Below are 16,738 nucleotides of genomic sequence, written 5' to 3'. Positions count from 1 at the left end.
TCTGTAAGAATGTGTCCTTGAGAAAATAAACTCATGATCTTTTACGGAGACAACTGCTGTATTTCAACTCTCACAGTTCAGTTTCAGACTGAAAGGAGACTTCTGAAGCAGATGCATGCCGGCGCTGTGAACCTGTGCACAGATCCCCCATGTCCATCTTTTGCTTTAATGTGGTGCACTGTTGCCATTTGAAGAGCCCAGACCTCAGACTTCAGTCGTTACTTATTGTAGGATGTGAGGTAAATGGTTTGGCAAACACTGTTACTATTAAATCCATTCACTCATGTGTGACATGTGGTTGCGGTGTCCTCCTGTGTCCAAAATGTTCTCCTACGTGAGCTTGACAGTGAGCGTCAAAGGAAAAAGAAAATGAATTTGCCAACTTGAAGGCCGAATCAAAGCACTGTTTTGGTGAAATACTGACAGCCAATGGTTCAACAAGTGTGTTTTACAACATCCAAAAAAGGCAAATTAGAACTTAAACAGTCACTTTCGTTGCAGACATCCACATTCACAAATCACTTCATCACATATGCTTTGCCAATTACAGTTTGGACTCCCTGTCATCATCATCAGAAATGGCAAAATAAACAAGCTGCTGGGAACAATCCAAAGATGTGAGAGGTTTTTTTCTCAAGGGGTGGGGGGGGGGCACACAAGGTGGACGAGAAATACTCTTAAAGAAAACACACACATGGATCTGTGAATACATCGGTTTTTACAATGGTCAAACGAGGAGTTGAACCATTCTAAAAGAGTGTAGCCATGCCTTCAATGGTTTTAGGAACAGCTGATGTCAGATGACTGTGATGTAAAGTAAACGCTCATGCAAAGTAAAAGACAAAGCAAAGCTTGGACAGGACAGAAGCACACGGGAGTTCAACCTTTAAACTCTCAACAAAGTTCAACTGAAAGTGACTTGTTGAATCATGTAAAAAGGGAATTCCTGAGGAAGGACGGAAGGTGGGAAGGCAAATGGGAGCCAGATGAGAAAGATGATGAAATGCAATTGTCTGAGGGATTGAGGAGGAGGATGATTGGGGACTTTGCTCAGAGATAATTGTGTTGCACTATTCTCTCTCATTCAGACACAGCAGCTCAAGTATGAGTGTGAATGATGGCAGTGAACCTTAACACTGCACTATGGACAACCTGGGAGAAACCCAGCTCTGCTTCCCTCAGCTACACAACTTGTCCTGCAAACGACTGATTCGTCCTCACTCTGAGACCATCTTCTTCTACATACTGCTGTCCAGCATCTCCGTCCTGACCGTAGTCCTCAATCTGCTGGTCATCATCTCCATCTCCCACTTCAAGCAGCTCCACACCCCTACCAACCTGCTTCTCCTCTCCCTTGCTGTCTCTGACCTGCTGGTGGGGCTGCTAGTGATGCCCCCTCAGACACTACGTTTTGTAGAGAGCTGCTGGATTCTGGGTGAACTCATGTGTGCTCTGTGCTGCATTGTCGGCTTCATCCTCACCTCGGCCTCTGTGGGCAACATGGTGCTCATATCCATTGACCGATATGTTGCCATCTGTTATCCTCTGCAGTATCCTGGCACCATGACTCGCAGTCGGGTGCAGTTGTGTGTGTGTCTGTGCTGGGCCTGCTCTTTCCTCTACAATGGACTGATTCTAAAAGATTTTCTTAGGCAGCCGGGCCGATACAATTCCTGCTTGGGGGAGTGCCTGGTAGTTATTGACTATGTGTCTGGAACTGTTGATCTTGTTGTTACGTTCCTTGGTCCATGCTCAGCCATTGTTGTTCTGTACACCAGAGTGTTTTTCGTGGCAGTGTCTCAGGCTCGGGCCTTACGGTCTCACATTACGGTCATTCCTGTGGGTTCAGTTTCAGTCACAGCAAAGAGATCGGAGAAAAAAGCAGCTCGAACTCTGGGTATTGTCATTCTGGTCTTTCTGATGAGTTTCTGTCCGTATTACTACCCTTCTCTGGCAGGTCAGGACATTACAAACAGCGCCTCCTCGTGGACAATTGTGACGTGGGTGTTGTATTTCAATTCTTCTCTGAACCCGATCATATATGCTTTTTTCTATCCCTGGTTTAGAAAAACAGTCAGGCTCATTGTAACTTGGAAGTTACGACATCAGAACTCCTCTCAGGCCAATATACTTTGATCAGTTCATGTTATGGTTTTGGATATAAAAATGTGTCAGCCAAATACATTATATCCAACACAATTAAAGGGCCAGGCTTAATCAACCAGATTTTTCTACACCCTCACAATGAGGGCTCTGAAACAAGCTTTGAATGTGAATATCAAACAACTGTGTTGTCACAGTGGGCATCAGTGAAAGAAAATAGTGGTGGTAATAACATTCTACAAAAGTGTTAAGTTCACTTTCACAAGCATTGTGGGAGAAAGGGCCTTAGTCTGATTATGTGCCGTGTAATGAAACAACATATAACCAATGCAAAGAAAGTCTCTACAAGGAAAACGTCAGTGAACATATTCTGACATTGTAAAATGCTTTAGCTAAATTTAAATAGAATGACAAAACAAGATGATAAATGTGGGTTTGGTTTAGAATTATAGTGCATAAATAAAGAAGAAATTTCAGTTTGTACACAACATCTATATTTCTACTTTGGTTTATGAGAAACATAAGAAAACGCCATCTTTCAATTGCTTCATAAAAGCAGACGATGTTCTTCTTTTTCATGACATTACACTATATTTGTGTTTCATGCATTTTAGTGACAAATAGCAAAGATTGTTGAAAATGACATTAACCCTCAGATAACACTAGTGAATGATTGGATGTGTATTTTCTGTTGACGGCTCTGTCTCTTAGGTTATAAGTGTGAGTAAAGGATGAAATTTTAAGATTGTCCAAAACATATAAACAGTTTCCTATAATAAAACCTGAAGTTATTGTTTATTGTTTGGAATGGAACCGCAATAAACTTGCAACTAAAACTGAAGGAGTTTCATGGAAATGTACTCATTTTCATTTGAAATTGCGTTTTCTTTTTCATTTTGAAGATTTGACTCTGTACGCTCACACATTTGCTCATCTCATTTAATTTTAGTCTGATGAGACGGACCTCTGGTCTGTGAGGCCAACAAATGAGGCACAGATGTGTAGGTGTGTTGTTCATATCTGCAAATGTTGTCACAGTCCGTTGCTATAATGTGTCTATATTTGAATGTCCTAAAGTGTCAGACTTTAGATACAAATTTGCCTACATCTTCCGTTTTTGTTAGATGGTGAATTAAAAGTCCAGCCTGTCAATCATTTGTAAAATAATATCTCTATGAATCCCATTCATTCATTTGTGTCAAGTGTGGTAGAACATTGTTTTTCTGGTGGCTTTGGGTGCCCTCTTCTGTCCCACATGTGCCACCGTGGCTGCTTGAATGTAAAAAACCAAAATAAAAAAACGATGTAATAAAAATTAATTGGCAAAAGGTAAAATACATCAGGTCAACTACATGTTAAAAAAAGATGAAACAACTTGTATAAATGTAGCACAGTTTTATCAGTTTTAGGACATCTAAAAAAAAATGCCCCACCTTGCTTATCCCAGGGCAACATGGTGGCACAGTGGTTAGAGCTGTCGCATCACATGAAGAAGGTCATGGGTTCGGTCCCAGCCTGGGGCCTTTCTCTGTGGACTTTACATGTTCTCCCTGTGCCTGCGTGGGATTTCTCCGTGTTCTCCCAGAGTCCAAAAACATGCGTGTGAGGCAAATTGGGAACACTAAATTGTCCACAGGTACTGTATGTGTGCACTTCAATGGATGCATGTTTGTTTGTCTTTCTCTGTGGCCCTGTGATGGCGACTTGTCCAGGGTTTTACCCAGCCTTCGCCCCATGACGGCTGAGTGGAAGAGAAGATTCATGGATGACTGGATGGATGCTTTCCCCAATCTGGTTCATTTTCAGTACCGCCTTAATCGACAAGCGGTTGGAAACAGTCCAGAGATGTTAGTGGGTGAGGCATCCGTGAAACACTTTATTCCAGATGGTTAGATGGTTTCGCTCACACTTTTCAAAAAGTGCAGGAAGAAAGGAAGTGCAGGACGGACTGGTATCCATTGCAGGGAATTCCTAGGCAAGCTCAAGGTACATAGGACTTCACACTCTAAACTCTCAACAAAAGTTAAACTAGACTGACTGTTGCATCATGTAAGAAGGGAATTGAAAGTTCAGATGAGATGTGGAAAAGATGATGAAATGCAATTGTCTGAGGGATTGAGGAGGAGGAGGATTGGGGACTTTGCTTAGAGATAATTGTGTTGCACTACTCTTGTCTTCCTCAGACACAGCAGCTCAAGTATGAGTGTGCATGATGGCAGTGAACCTTAACACTGCACTATGGACAACCTGGGAGAAACCCAGCTCTGCTTCCCTCAGCTACACAACTTGTCCTGCAAACGACTGATTCGTCCTCACTCTGAGACCATCTTCTTCTACATACTGCTGTCCAGCATCTCCGTCCTGACTGTAGTCCTCAATCTGCTGGTCATCATCTCCATCTCCCACTTCAAGCAGCTCCACACCCCTACCAACCTGCTTCTCCTCTCCCTTGCTGTCTCTGACCTGCTGGTGGGGCTGTTAGTGATGCCTATAGAGGCAGTACGTTTAGTAGAGAGCTGCTGGATTCTGGGTGAACTCATGTGTGCTCTTTCCTGTATTATCAACTTCATTCTCACCTCGGCCTCTGTAGGCAACATGGTGCTCATATCCATTGACCGATATGTTGCCATCTGTTATCCTCTGCAGTATCCTGGCACCATCACTTGCAGTCGGGTGCAGTTGTGTGTGTGTCTGTGCTGGGCCTGTTGTTTTCTGTACAATGGACTGATTCTAAAAGATCATCTGAGGCAGCCGGACCGATACAATTCCTGCTTGGGGGAGTGCCTGGTAGTTATTGACTATGTGTCTGGAACTGTTGATCTTGTTGTTACGTTCTTTGGGCCATGCTCAGTCATTGTTGTTCTGTATTTGAGAGTGTATTTTGTGGCAGTGTCTCAGGCTCGGGCCTTACGGACTCACATTACGGTCATTCCTGTGGGTTCAGTTTCAGTCACAGCAAAGAGATCGGAGAAAAAAGCAGCTCGAACTCTGGGTATTGTCATTCTGGTCTTTCTGATGAGTTTCTGTCCGTATTACTACCCTTCTCTGGCAGGTCAGGACATTATAACCAGCGCCTCCTCGTGGACAATTGTGACGTGGGTGTTGTATTTCAATTCTTCTCTGAACCCGATCATATATGCTTTTTTCTATCCCTGGTTTAGAAAAACAGTCAGGCTCATTGTAACTTGGAAGTTACGACATCAGAACTCCTCTCAGGCCAATATACTTTGATCAGTTCATGTTATGGTTTTGGATATAAAAATGTGTCAGCCAAATACATTATATCCAACACAATTAAAGAGCCAGGCATAATCAACCAGATTTTTCTACACCCTCACAATGAGGGCTCTGAAACAAGCTTCGAATGTGAATATCAAACAACTGTGTTGTCACCGCGTGCATCAGTGAAAGAAAATAGTGGTAGGTGGGATACAGGTGTAATATCTAAATATAGAGGTAATAACATTCTACAAAAGTGTTAAGTTCACTTTCACAAGCATTGTGGGAGAAAGGGCCTTAGTCTGATTATGTGCCGTGTAATGAAACAACATATAACCAATGCAAAGAAAGTCTCTACAAGGAAAACGTCAGTGAACATATTCTGACATTGTAAAATGCTTTAGCTAAATTTAAATAGAATGACAAAACAAGATGATAAATGTGGGTTTGGTTTAGAATTATAGTGCATAAATAAAGAAGAAATTTCAGTTTGTACACAACATCTATATTTCTACTTTGGTTTATGAGAAACATAAGAAAACGCCATCTTTCAATTGCTTCATAAAAGCAGACGATGTTCTTCTTTTTCATGACATTACACTATATTTGTGTTTCATGCATTTTAGTGACAAATAGCAAAGATTGTTGAAAATGACATTAACCCTCAGATAACACTAGTGAATGACTGGATGTGTATTTTCTGTTGACGGCTCTGTCTCTTAGGTTATAAGTGTGAGTAAAGGATGAAATTTTAAGATTGTCCAAAACATATAAACAGTTTCCTATAATAAAACCTGAAGTTATTGTTTGGAATGGAACCGCAATAAACTTGCAACTAAAACTGAAGGAGTTTCATGGAAATGTACTCATTTTCTTTTGAAATTGCGTTTTCTTTTTCATTTTGAAGATTTGACTCTGTAGGCTCACACATTTGCTCATCTCATTTAAATTTTAGTCTGATGAGACGGACCTCTGGTCTGTGAGGCCAACAAATGAGGCACAGATGCATAGGTGTGTTGTTCATATCTGCAAATGTTGTCACAGTCCGTTGCTATAATGTGTCTATATTTGAATGTCCTAAAGTGTCAGACTTTAGATACAAATTTGCCTACATCTTCCGTTTTTGTTAGATGGTGAATTAAAAGTCCAGCCTGTCAATCATTTGTAAAATAATATCTCTATGAATCCCATTTATTCATTTGTGTCAAGTGTGGTAGCACATTGTTTTTCTGGTGGCTTTGGGCGCCCTCTTCTGTCCCACATGTGCCACCGTGGCTGCTTGAATGTAAAAAACCAAAATAAAAAAACGATGTAATAAAAATTAATTGGCAAAAGGTAAAATACATCTGGTCAACTACATGTTAAAAAAAGATGAAACAACTTGTATAAATGTAGCACAGTTTTATCAGTTTTAGGACATCTAAAAAAAAATGCCCCACCTTGCTTATCCCAGGGCAACATGGTGGCACAGTGGTTAGAGCTGTCGCATCACATGAAGAAGGTCATGGGTTCGGTCCCAGCCTGGGGCCTTTCTCTGTGGACTTTACATGTTCTCCCTGTGCCTGCGTGGGATTTCTCCGTGTTCTCCCAGAGTCCAAAAACATGCGTGTGAGGCAAATTGGGAACACTAAATTGTCCACAGGTACTGTATGTGTGCACTTCAATGGATGCATGTTTGTTTGTCTTTCTCTGTGGCCCTGTGATGGCAACTTGTCCAGGGTTTTACCCAGCCTTCGCCCCATGACGGCTGAGTGGAAGAGAAGATTCATGGATGACTGGATGGATGCTTTCCCCAATCTGGTTCATTTTCAGTACCGTCTTAATCGACAAGCGTTTGGAAACAGTCCAGAGATGTTAGTGGGTGAGGCATCCGTGAAACACTTTATTCCAGATGGTTAGATGGTTTCGCTCACACTTTTCAAAAAGTGCAGGAAGAAAGGAAGTGCAGGACGGACTGGTATCCATTGCAGGGAATTCCTAGGCAAGCTCAAGGTACATAGGACTTCACACTCTAAACTCTCAACAAAAGTTAAACTAGACTGACTGTTGCATCATGTAAGAAGGGAATTGAAAGTTCAGATGAGATGTGGAAAAGATGATGAAATGCAATTGTCTGAGGGATTGAGGAAGAGGATGATTGGGGACTTTGCTCAGAGATAATTGTGTTGCACGACTCTTGTCTTCCTCAGACACAGCAGCTCAAGTATGAGTGTGAATGATGGCAGTGAACCTTAACACTGCACTATGGACAACCTGGGAGAAACCCAGCTCTGCTTCCCTCAGCTACACAACTTGTCCTGCAAACGACTGATTCATCCTCACTCTGAGACCATCTTCTTCTACATACTGCTGTCCAGCATCTCCGTCCTGACTGTAGTCCTCAATCTGCTGGTCATCATCTCCATCTCCCACTTCAAGCAGCTCCACACCCCTACCAACCTGCTTCTCCTCTCCCTTGCTGTCTCTGACCTGCTGGTGGGGCTGCTAGTGATGCCTATAGAGGCAGTACGTTTAGTAGAGAGCTGCTGGATTCTGGGTGACCTCATGTGTGCTCTGTGCTGCATTGTCGGCTTCATCCTCACCTCGGCCTCTGTGGGCAACATGGTGCTCATATCCATTGACCGATATGTTGCTATCTGTTATCCTCTGCAGTACCCTGGCACCATCACTCACAGTCGGGTGCAGTTGTGTGTGTGTCTGTGCTGGGCCTGCTCTTTTCTCTACAATGGCCTGACTCTAAAAAATCATCTAAGGCAGCCGGACCGATACAATTCCTGCTTGGGGGAGTGCCTGGTAGTTATTGACTATGTGTCTGGAACTGTTGATCTTGTGGTTACGTTCTTTGGTCCATGCATAGGCATTGTTGTTCTGTACATGAGAGTGTTTTTCGTGGCAGTGTCTCAGGCTCGGGCCTTACGGTCTCACATTACCGTGGGGTCAGTTTCAGTCACAGCAAAGAAATCAGAGAAAAAAGCAGCCCGAACTCTGGGTATTGTCATTCTGGTCTTTCTGATGAGTTTCTGTCCGTATTACTACCCTTCTCTGGCAGGTCAGGACATTACAAACAGCGCCTCCTCGTCGACAATTTTGACGTGGATGTTGTATTTCAATTCCTGTCTGAACCCGATCATATATGCTTTTTTCTATCCCTGGTTTAGAAAAACAGTCAGGCTCATTGTGACGTGGAAGTTACGACAACAGAACTCCTCTCAGGCCAATATACTTTGATCAGTTCATGTTATGGTGTTGGGTATGAAAATGTGTCAGCCAAATACATTATATCCAACACAATTAAAGGGCCAGGCATAATCAACCAGATTTTTCTACACCCTCACAATGAGGGCTCTGAAACAAGCTTTGAATGTGAATATCAAACAACTGTGTTGTCACAGTGGGCATCAGTGAAAGAAAATAGTGGTGGTAATAACATTCTACAAAAGTGTTAAGTTCACTTTCACAAGCATTGTGGGAGAAAGGGCCTTAGTCTGATTATGTGCCGTGTAATGAAACAACATATAACCAATGCAAAGAAAGTCTCTACAAGGAAAACGTCAGTGAACATATTCTGACATTGTAAAATGCTTTAGCTAAATTTAAATAGAATGACAAAACAAGATGATAAATGTGGGTTTGGTTTAGAATTATAGTGCATAAATAAAGAAGAAATTTCAGTTTGTACACAACATCTATATTTCTACTTTGGTTTATGAGAAACATAAGAAAACGCCATCTTTCAATTGCTTCATAAAAGCAGACGATGTTCTTCTTTTTCATGACATTACACTATATTTGTGTTTCATGCATTTTAGTGACAAATAGCAAAGATTGTTGAAAGTGACATTAACCCTCAGATAACACTAGTGAATGATTGGATGTGTATTTTCTGTTGACGGCTCTGTCTCTTAGGTTATAAGTGTGAGTAAAGGATGAAATTTTAAGATTGTCCAAAACATATAAACAGTTTCCTATAATAAAACCTGAAGTTATTGTTTATTGTTTGGAATGGAACTGCAATAAACTTGCAACTAAAACTGAAGGAGTTTCATGGAAATGTACTCATTTTCATTTGAAATTGCGTTTTCTTTTTCATTTTGAAGATTTGACTCTGTAGGCTCACACATTTGCTCATCTCACTTAAATTTTAGTCTGATGAGACGGACCTCTGGTCTGTGAGGCCAACAAATTAGGCACAGATGCGTAGGTGTGTTGTTCATATCTGCAAATGTTGTCACAGTCCGTTGCTATAATGTGTCTATATTTGAATGTCCTAAAGTGTCAGACTTTAGATACAAATTTGCCTACATCTTCCGTTTTTGTTAGATGGTGAATTAAAAGTCCAGCCTGTCAATCATTTGTAAAATAATATCTCTATGAATCCCATTCATTCATTTGTGTCAAGTGTGGTAGAACATTGTTTTTCTGGTGGCTTTGGGCGCCCTCTTCTGTCCCACATGTGCCACCGTGGCTGCTTGAATGTAAAAAACCAAAATAAAAAAACGATGTAATAAAAATTAATTGGCAAAAGGTAAAATACATCTGGTCAACTACATGTTAAAAAAAGATGAAACAACTTGTATAAATGTAGCACAGTTTTATCAGTTTTAGGACATCTAAAAAAAAATGCCCCACCTTGCTTATCCCAGGGCAACATGGTGGCACAGTGGTTAGAGCTGTCGCATCACATGAAGAAGGTCATGGGTTCGGTCCCAGCCTGGGGCCTTTCTCTGTGGACTTTGCAAGTTCTCCCTGTGCCTGTGTGGGATTTCTCCGTGTTCTCCCAGAGTCCAAAAACATGCGTGTGAGGCAAATTGGGAACACTAAATTGTCCACAGGTACTGTATGTGTTCACTTCAATGGATGCATGTTTGTTTGTCTTTCTCTGTGGCCCTGTGATGGCGACTTGTCCAGGGTTTTACCCAGCCTTCGCCCCATGACGGCTGAGTGGAAGAGAAGATTCATGGATGACTGGATGGATGCTTTCCCCAATCTGGTTCATTTTCAGTACTGCCTTAATCGACAAGCGTTTGGAAACAGTCCAAAGATGTTAGTGGGTGAGGCATCCGTGAAACACTTTATTCCAGATGGTTAGATGGTTTCGCTCACACTTTTCAAAAAGTGCAGGAAGAAAGGAAGTGCAGGACGGACTGGTATCCATTGCAGGGAATTCCTAGGCAAGCTCGAGGTACATAGGACTTCACACTCTAAACTCTCAACAAAAGTTAAACTAGACTGACTGTTGCATCATGTAAGAAGGGAATTGAAAGTTCAGATGAGATGTGGAAAAGATGATGAAATGCAATTGTCTGAGGGATTGAGGAGGAGGAGGATTGGGGACTTTGCTCAGAGATAATTGTGTTGCACTATTCTCTCTCATTCAGACACAGCAGCTCAAGTATGAGTGTGAATGATGGCAGTGAACCTTAACACTGCACTATGGACAACCTGGGAGAAACCCAGCTCTGCTTCCCTCAGCTACACAACTTGTCCTGCAAACGACTGATTCGTCCTCACTCTGAGACCATCTTCTTCTACATACTGCTGTCCAGCATCTCCGTCCTGACCGTAGTCCTCAATCTGCTGGTCATCATCTCCATCTCCCACTTCAAGCAGCTCCACACCCCTACCAACCTGCTTCTCCTCTCCCTTGCTGTCTCTGACCTGCTGGTGGGGCTGTTAGTGATGCCCCCTCAGGCAGTACGTTTAGTAGAGAGCTGCTGGATCCTGGGTGAACTCATGTGTGCTCTTTCCTGTATTATCAGCTTCATCCTCACCTCGGCCTCTGTAGGCAAGATGGTGCTCATATCCATTGACCGATATGTTGCTATCTGTTATCCTCTGCAGTATCCTGGCACCATCACTCGCAGTCGGGTGCAGTTGTGTGTGTGTCTGTGCTGGGCCTGTTGTTTTCTGTACAATGGACTGATTCTAAAAGATCATCTGAGGCAGCCGGACCGATACAATTCCTGCTTGGGGGAGTGCCTGGTAGTTATTGACTATGTGTCTGGAACTGTTGATCTTGTTGTTACGTTCTTTGGGCCATGCTCAGTCATTGTTGTTCTGTACTTGAGAGTGTATTTTGTGGCAGTGTCTCAGGCTCGGGCCTTACGGACTCACATTACGGTCATTCCTGTGGGTTCAGTTTCAGTCACAGCAAAGAGATCGGAGAAAAAAGCAGCTCGAACTCTGGGTATTGTCATTCTGGTCTTTCTGATGAGTTTCTGTCCGTATTACTACCCTTCTCTGGCAGGTCAGGACATTGCAACCAGCGCTGTGTCTAGGACAATTGTGATGTGGGTGTTTTATTTCAATTCTTCTCTGAACCCGATCATATATGCTTTTTTCTATCCCTGGTTTAGAAAAGCTATCAAGGGCATTGTGTCCGGGAGGATATGGGGACAGGACAATATAAACATACTTTAAAATATAGTTTAGATATTTCTCACCCACTGTTTCACTTAAGGTGAGAAAAAAATCAAATGAATCTCATGCCTGACCAGCTACAATCAGCCATTTAACCACTTGATTCATTTCAATTTTTTGGATGATGGAAAAAGGAGAAGTTTAGAATAGGCCTGGGCGATAAAACGATTACGATAATAATCGCGATTAAAAACTCCACGATAACGATGATAAATGCATGAGCTGTTATTTCGATAACCCAACCAATCCGGAGAGGAGAGAAACAAGCGCGTGCTCAATGAACAGCCAATCCCAGCAGAGAAACAACGGCGTGCTTCCTTCCCTCCACCCGCCTCCTCTCGCTCACAACAACTCAGATGGGAGACACACACAGCCGTCCGCTAAATCTAGTTATAGGAACATGTAGAAATGAGTAGCGAGGAGCAATCAGAAGTCGAGGGAAGTGAAGAAACTGTCCAAAATGTGCCTGAGAACTGTACCCCTGATACCAAGGGTGAGGAGGAATCTGAAAACGTCCAGCAGGATGAAATAGTGGCGAAGAAAGGCAATACCAGATCTGTGATTTGGAATTGGTTCGGCTACCTCAGGTCCGACAAAGTACAGGCTAACGCTAAGTGCAAATTACGTCGGAGAACAGTCCCAAGCAAAACGGGAAACACCACGAACCTCTTTCAACATCTCAACAAGTACCACGATAAAGAATGGTATGAAAGCCAGAGTTTACGTTTTCATGCTAGCCTCCCCGCAGGTAATGCTAAAAACAACGCACTGCTGGGAGTGTGCCGCATTATACTCCCGCTAGTAGTAGTAGCCTAGCTAGCGACAGTGCTAAGCAAACAGTTGCTCGTCAAACAACAATACAGTCAGCCTTTAACGCAGCTACCCCGTACAAGAAAAAAATCGACGCGGTACAGAAACATAACCAGAGCAGTGACGTGCAATATTGTACTGTCTGTACCTCTTTTTATTTTTGTTTTTATTTTATTTAATCAGTTCAGTACACTACCTCTAAAATGTTTGAGAGATGTTAAAAACAAGGCATATAATCCTCAACATTTAAGTTATTTTATTTCAGTACATGTAAGATGTAAAAAAAATAATACAAACGTCTTGGTTCTGTCGGGTTGTTGTTGAATGTTTTGTATTGTCATACATTCTAACAATAAATATATAAAAATAATCCTTCTGGTTTCTTTGCGGTCCAAGGAGAATACTAATATTAAAACTATTATTGATTAAAAAAAAAATCATATCGTGATAATTATCGACATCGAGCAATATAAGAAAACATATCGTGATAAAAAAATTTGCTATATCGCCCAGGCCTAGTTTAGAATGTGTATTCGGACTTTTAACATAACTTTACATCGGTTAAACAATGTGTAACTAAGGCAAAGGAATATTTGGAATGAGAAAAGTGTTCAGAAGCAGATGCTTTCATTCTTCCATAGTTGAACACTGTAATGTTGTTTGTTATGAGAGTTACAAATACACACAACTTTGCAAAAAAAAAAGAACACAGTACCTTTTTTGCCTTGAGATTTGTGTCATCATTTTTGTTTGACTACTACGTTGTATGAATATTCTGCATTTTAAACGTTATAAACCGATGCATGGTGAAACTTTTACCTAATTGTAATATCACATATCTCTATTTATGCATTTTACACATTAAAACATTTCCTCCAAAGCTCATTGAAGTAAAAGTATTTTCTCAGAAGTAAACGTTGAGTTAATTTAACACAAAGAGAAACAGCATTGATTTTTGGAGTGTGGTACAGTCATATTAAATGTTTGGTTTATTAAGAACTTGTATAAAATATTACAGAATAAAAGTATAAGAACACATTTGATGGTGAAGTCCTCATCTTCGGGACTGAGAATGAGGCTGTGCGATTTCTGCAATGAACAAAATGTATAATTTTAGGTAAACTATAGGAAATTAATAATGTGCAACTGTATATAAAATATGAACGTAAGCGATGAAAGGCAAGAGAGAGACAGATATTCTGCAAGCAACACATTTGTCACGAGGATGTTCTTTGGTATTTGATCAGATTAAAATCAAATGATAAAGAGCAAGATTCTACCAAAATAAAAGCTTTTAGAGTTATTTCCTCCTTTTATTTTCGGTGAACAGTTCCTGATCACACATCTAAAATGTAAGAGTGTAACTTACACTGCTTTTACTTAACATTCTAACATTTTTTTTTTTTTTGCCTGGAGATGAACGTGGTAACTAAAAATGTGTTTTGAAAAAAAAAAAAAAGAGTCTAATAATACTATGATGGGAAGATTATCAGTTGCAGCTGCAGGGGGTTTTAATGTCAAGGAAAACTGCACACTTTGTTTCCTCTCTCTGAGTGAAGTTGTTTCCGTGTGGAAAACCACGTTAAATAAGATCTGACCTCTGACCTCTGCATTAAAATGTCGCAAACTTAAACAGGAACAACGCAAACGTTCATTCCAAGTTTCTTTGAAAGCATTACTGAATGAATGCTGTATTACAAAATAAATGTTGCAAATAAATATTGTTTGAAGGTTGACTATAAATGCACACACACATACGCACATACGCACATACCAGGGATTTCGTGTGGCCAGAAGTCCTCGCAGGCCGGGCACCTCGGCTCCGTTCTTCCTTTAAAGTATCTTGCCACACACGGGTTGTGCATTTTAATGCCACATGCGGGATTGTCACAAACTTGACACTAAGACAGGAAACGGAAGGGGGGGAAAGAAAAATGGCGGTTAGTCGGGTTTGTTGGTTAAACGCGCATCATGACAACGATGTGGACACAAAGCGGGAACGAACCTGGAAGACGATGTTGCGACAGATGTGACACTCTTTCACCTGGTCCTGGTACATTGTTCGGATGTAAGTGTCCATCTCGATAATACATCTGGTGGACAACATGTATTCACCCCGTTTCTAAATGTGACAAAGACAATTCCTCACAAAATCAAAATTCAGCAACAATGTGGAAAGTGAGCTTTGTTTTTGTTTTGTTTTTTTACAAAATCACCATCAAATGTAATGAAAAACAATGGAACATCTTAAACTAGGTCCCCGAAGAATGACCTTAAATAAAAAGGAATAAAATAGTACGGACAGTTACCTGGACTTACCTGTCTAATACTGCCTCCCAGTGTTCTGACATTGACATTGCAACAGGAGAATAATGTAGAAACAGGTAATAGCTAACCTAGGTGGGTGCTAAGTGTGTGTGTGTGTGTGTGTGGGGGGGGGCACCACGGCAAAATGAGGCCTGCCGCTTCTCTCGCAGCAAAGACGACAGTCACTGTACCATGTCCAGCCACCTGTCCTGCACCAGTCGGTTCAAGAGGTTCTCCGTCTCACTCTTCTTCAGCTTTTTGGAGGTCAAGCCGTCGGCTCGGTTGAGGATGTCCGTGGAAGAGGCGCGGCCGCTCTCCGAGTCAACAATCAGGTCCATCTGAATGAGAAGGGGTTGTGACCCGAGAACGTCACGGGACATCAAGGACATCGGCCCCACGTGAACGGATCCCTGAGGAGATCCCTGAGCTCACCGTAGTTCTGAACAGCTCCAGCTCATTGTCAGCATAGTCTGAGGACATCCTGGTGATGTCGGTCTCGGCCATATTCACCTGCGCACAATGACAACACGCTGACTCAGCTTGTTGAAGGACGCCCTAATGACATCACAGGTTCATGGCAGGGAAACGTTCAGGAGTTTCAGGGGTTGCCTCCACCAAAGTATCAAAAGAACAATAAAATGCTCAATGCAGGTTGTTCATCAGCAAACCACAATGTCCTACTAACCAGGGCAAAGTACTGCTGACCGTTGTCCTCTGACATCCCCTTTCTGACTTGCATGAACATGGGCTGCAGCGCTGAGTTGATGGTGGCAATGAAATCGTCCAGCTTGTCGTTGGTCGGCTGCGCTGCGAAGGACAAATCAAGAATTGAATCGTTCAGCATGGAAAGATGTACCGCTGATAAAAAGGTAAGAAATACAAAGACACAGCAGAGAGCTTACGGACGACGCAAGTTTCAGAGAGAAATCAGAGACGTCGGGAAGATGTTTTGGACATGTGACAGACTAGTGGAGTAGATCTGAGGTCGTTTTGGGTGCCAGGCCGCACAGAAAGAAGTCTGAACTCAATTTTATTTTGAAAAAAAATTGTGGGGGGAGGGGGGGAACTTTACTTTCCTTTGCGAAGAGGAAAAGGCCCGGAGAGGAGACAGAAGAAAAGCCCACGACGGCCAAAGGGGGGGGGGGGAGAGAAAGAAGCGGCCTTTTCCAGACAACGTCAGCGGTCCGACTTAAAACACGGGTTTTATCTGGACAGGAGGTTCCCACGTACCACGTTAATTTCATTTTTTTTAATTTATTTTTTTAAAGTATGACAGCTCCTTCAAATGTTCGAGGCTTCCGGGGGGGGTCTCAAGGCTGAATCGGGGGTGACGCCCCCCTGGATGTCGCGCCCTGTTCTTAACTGCTGCGACTGGAGTCAAACTCGGACATACTGTTGTGGGTCTCTCGGTAGTAGCGGTGGAGGGACTTTGCCGCCCTTTCCTCCAGGATGCCGTTGGCCATCATGGACTGCAGAAACCTTCGGTGGCTGTCTCCCATTGGTCGGCTCATGTTCCGTCCAGGAGAGAGGACGGGGACGGATGGAAGTTAAAAGTGAAGAAAGAATAGAAAAGCTGATCTGGATACCCGACACGCTAACTTCCCGCTCAAGTATTTATGGCGCGCGGACCGAGTGTGGGTTCGCTAGCTGGTCGCAAGACTTGCCGTTTCTCTACTTTACAAACGCGCCGCAGTCCGGATTCATTTCGTTACGGCAACGCTTAAAACGGTTAAAAATGTGTTTCCCGCTGCCAAGGCTCGCTGATGACTTCCGTCCATTGCTTTCAACGTCTTCTTCTGCACTTCCGGTGACGGTGGACTTCCTGTTTACTTTACCTCGACGGAGCGGTGGCGCCACCTCTTGCTCGGAGGACATGAGA

The 16,738-nt window shown here is 42.5% G+C and overlaps 5 protein-coding genes and 1 pseudogene across 5 annotated transcripts; 5 read left to right on the top strand and 1 right to left on the bottom strand.

The window, feature by feature from the left end:
* The window catches only part of LOC142881795 (NLR family CARD domain-containing protein 3-like), a 67,987-nt pseudogene that overhangs the window by 27,445 nt on the left and 23,804 nt on the right, over window positions 1–16,738 (top strand).
* Window positions 1,034–2,139, top strand: LOC142881801 (trace amine-associated receptor 13c-like). Its single transcript, XM_076016115.1, has one exon. It carries the CDS (start codon window positions 1,144–1,146, stop codon window positions 2,134–2,136), a length of 993 nt encoding a protein of 330 aa, XP_075872230.1. The 5' UTR covers window positions 1,034–1,143; the 3' UTR covers window positions 2,137–2,139.
* LOC142881803 (trace amine-associated receptor 13c-like) lies at window positions 4,175–5,337 on the top strand. Its single transcript, XM_076016117.1, has one exon. The coding sequence runs from the start codon at window positions 4,342–4,344 to the stop codon at window positions 5,332–5,334; it is 993 nt and encodes a 330-aa protein (XP_075872232.1). The 5' UTR covers window positions 4,175–4,341; the 3' UTR covers window positions 5,335–5,337.
* LOC142881802 (trace amine-associated receptor 13c-like) lies at window positions 7,416–8,572 on the top strand. The gene has a single exon (XM_076016116.1). The coding sequence runs from the start codon at window positions 7,567–7,569 to the stop codon at window positions 8,548–8,550; it is 984 nt and encodes a 327-aa protein (XP_075872231.1). The 5' UTR covers window positions 7,416–7,566; the 3' UTR covers window positions 8,551–8,572.
* Window positions 10,739–13,437, top strand: LOC142881798 (trace amine-associated receptor 13c-like). The gene is made up of 2 exons (XM_076016113.1): window positions 10,739–11,881; window positions 13,072–13,437. The coding sequence occupies exon 1, from the start codon at window positions 10,756–10,758 to the stop codon at window positions 11,740–11,742; it is 987 nt and encodes a 328-aa protein (XP_075872228.1). The 5' UTR covers window positions 10,739–10,755; the 3' UTR covers window positions 11,743–11,881; window positions 13,072–13,437.
* On the bottom strand, window positions 13,253–16,634 carry nsmce1 (NSE1 component of SMC5/6 complex). Its single transcript, XM_076016114.1, has 7 exons — window positions 16,253–16,634; window positions 15,545–15,666; window positions 15,292–15,369; window positions 15,051–15,197; window positions 14,558–14,674; window positions 14,327–14,453; window positions 13,253–13,641 (listed from the first exon to the last, which is right to left on the bottom strand). The coding sequence occupies exons 1-7, from the start codon at window positions 16,368–16,370 to the stop codon at window positions 13,607–13,609; spliced, it is 744 nt and encodes a 247-aa protein (XP_075872229.1). The 5' UTR covers window positions 16,371–16,634; the 3' UTR covers window positions 13,253–13,606.

Source organism: Nelusetta ayraudi, unplaced genomic scaffold (genome assembly GCF_046127955.1).
Source record: "Nelusetta ayraudi isolate G7.1 ecotype Tasmania unplaced genomic scaffold, CSIRO-AGI_Nayr_v1 ptg000218l, whole genome shotgun sequence".
Taxonomy (NCBI): Eukaryota; Metazoa; Chordata; class Actinopteri; order Tetraodontiformes; family Monacanthidae; genus Nelusetta; species Nelusetta ayraudi.
The sequence above is the reverse complement of the archived record's forward strand: the minus strand, read 5'-3'. Positions and strand labels throughout refer to the sequence as shown.

What these genes read in the sequence shown, in the direction of transcription:
- LOC142881801 (XM_076016115.1), top strand. Translation starts at nt 1,144, where the DNA reads ATGGACAACCTGGGAGAAACCCAGCTCTGCTTCCCTCAGCTACACAAC.
- LOC142881803 (XM_076016117.1), top strand. Translation starts at nt 4,342, where the DNA reads ATGGACAACCTGGGAGAAACCCAGCTCTGCTTCCCTCAGCTACACAAC.
- LOC142881802 (XM_076016116.1), top strand. Translation starts at nt 7,567, where the DNA reads ATGGACAACCTGGGAGAAACCCAGCTCTGCTTCCCTCAGCTACACAAC.
- LOC142881798 (XM_076016113.1), top strand. Translation starts at nt 10,756, where the DNA reads ATGGACAACCTGGGAGAAACCCAGCTCTGCTTCCCTCAGCTACACAAC.
- nsmce1 (XM_076016114.1), bottom strand. Translation starts at nt 16,370, where the DNA reads ATGAGCCGACCAATGGGAGACAGCCACCGAAGGTTTCTGCAGTCCATG. An exon ending in CTACCGAGAGACCCACAACA is followed by an intron (nt 15,667 to 16,252) that starts GTATGTCCGAGT and finishes TGTCCTTCGCAG; the next exon opens with CGCAGCCGACCAACGACAAG. An exon ending in CTGGCCACACGAAATCCCTG is followed by an intron (nt 13,642 to 14,326) that starts GTATGTGCGTAT and finishes TGTTCATTGCAG; the next exon opens with AAATCGCACAGCCTCATTCT.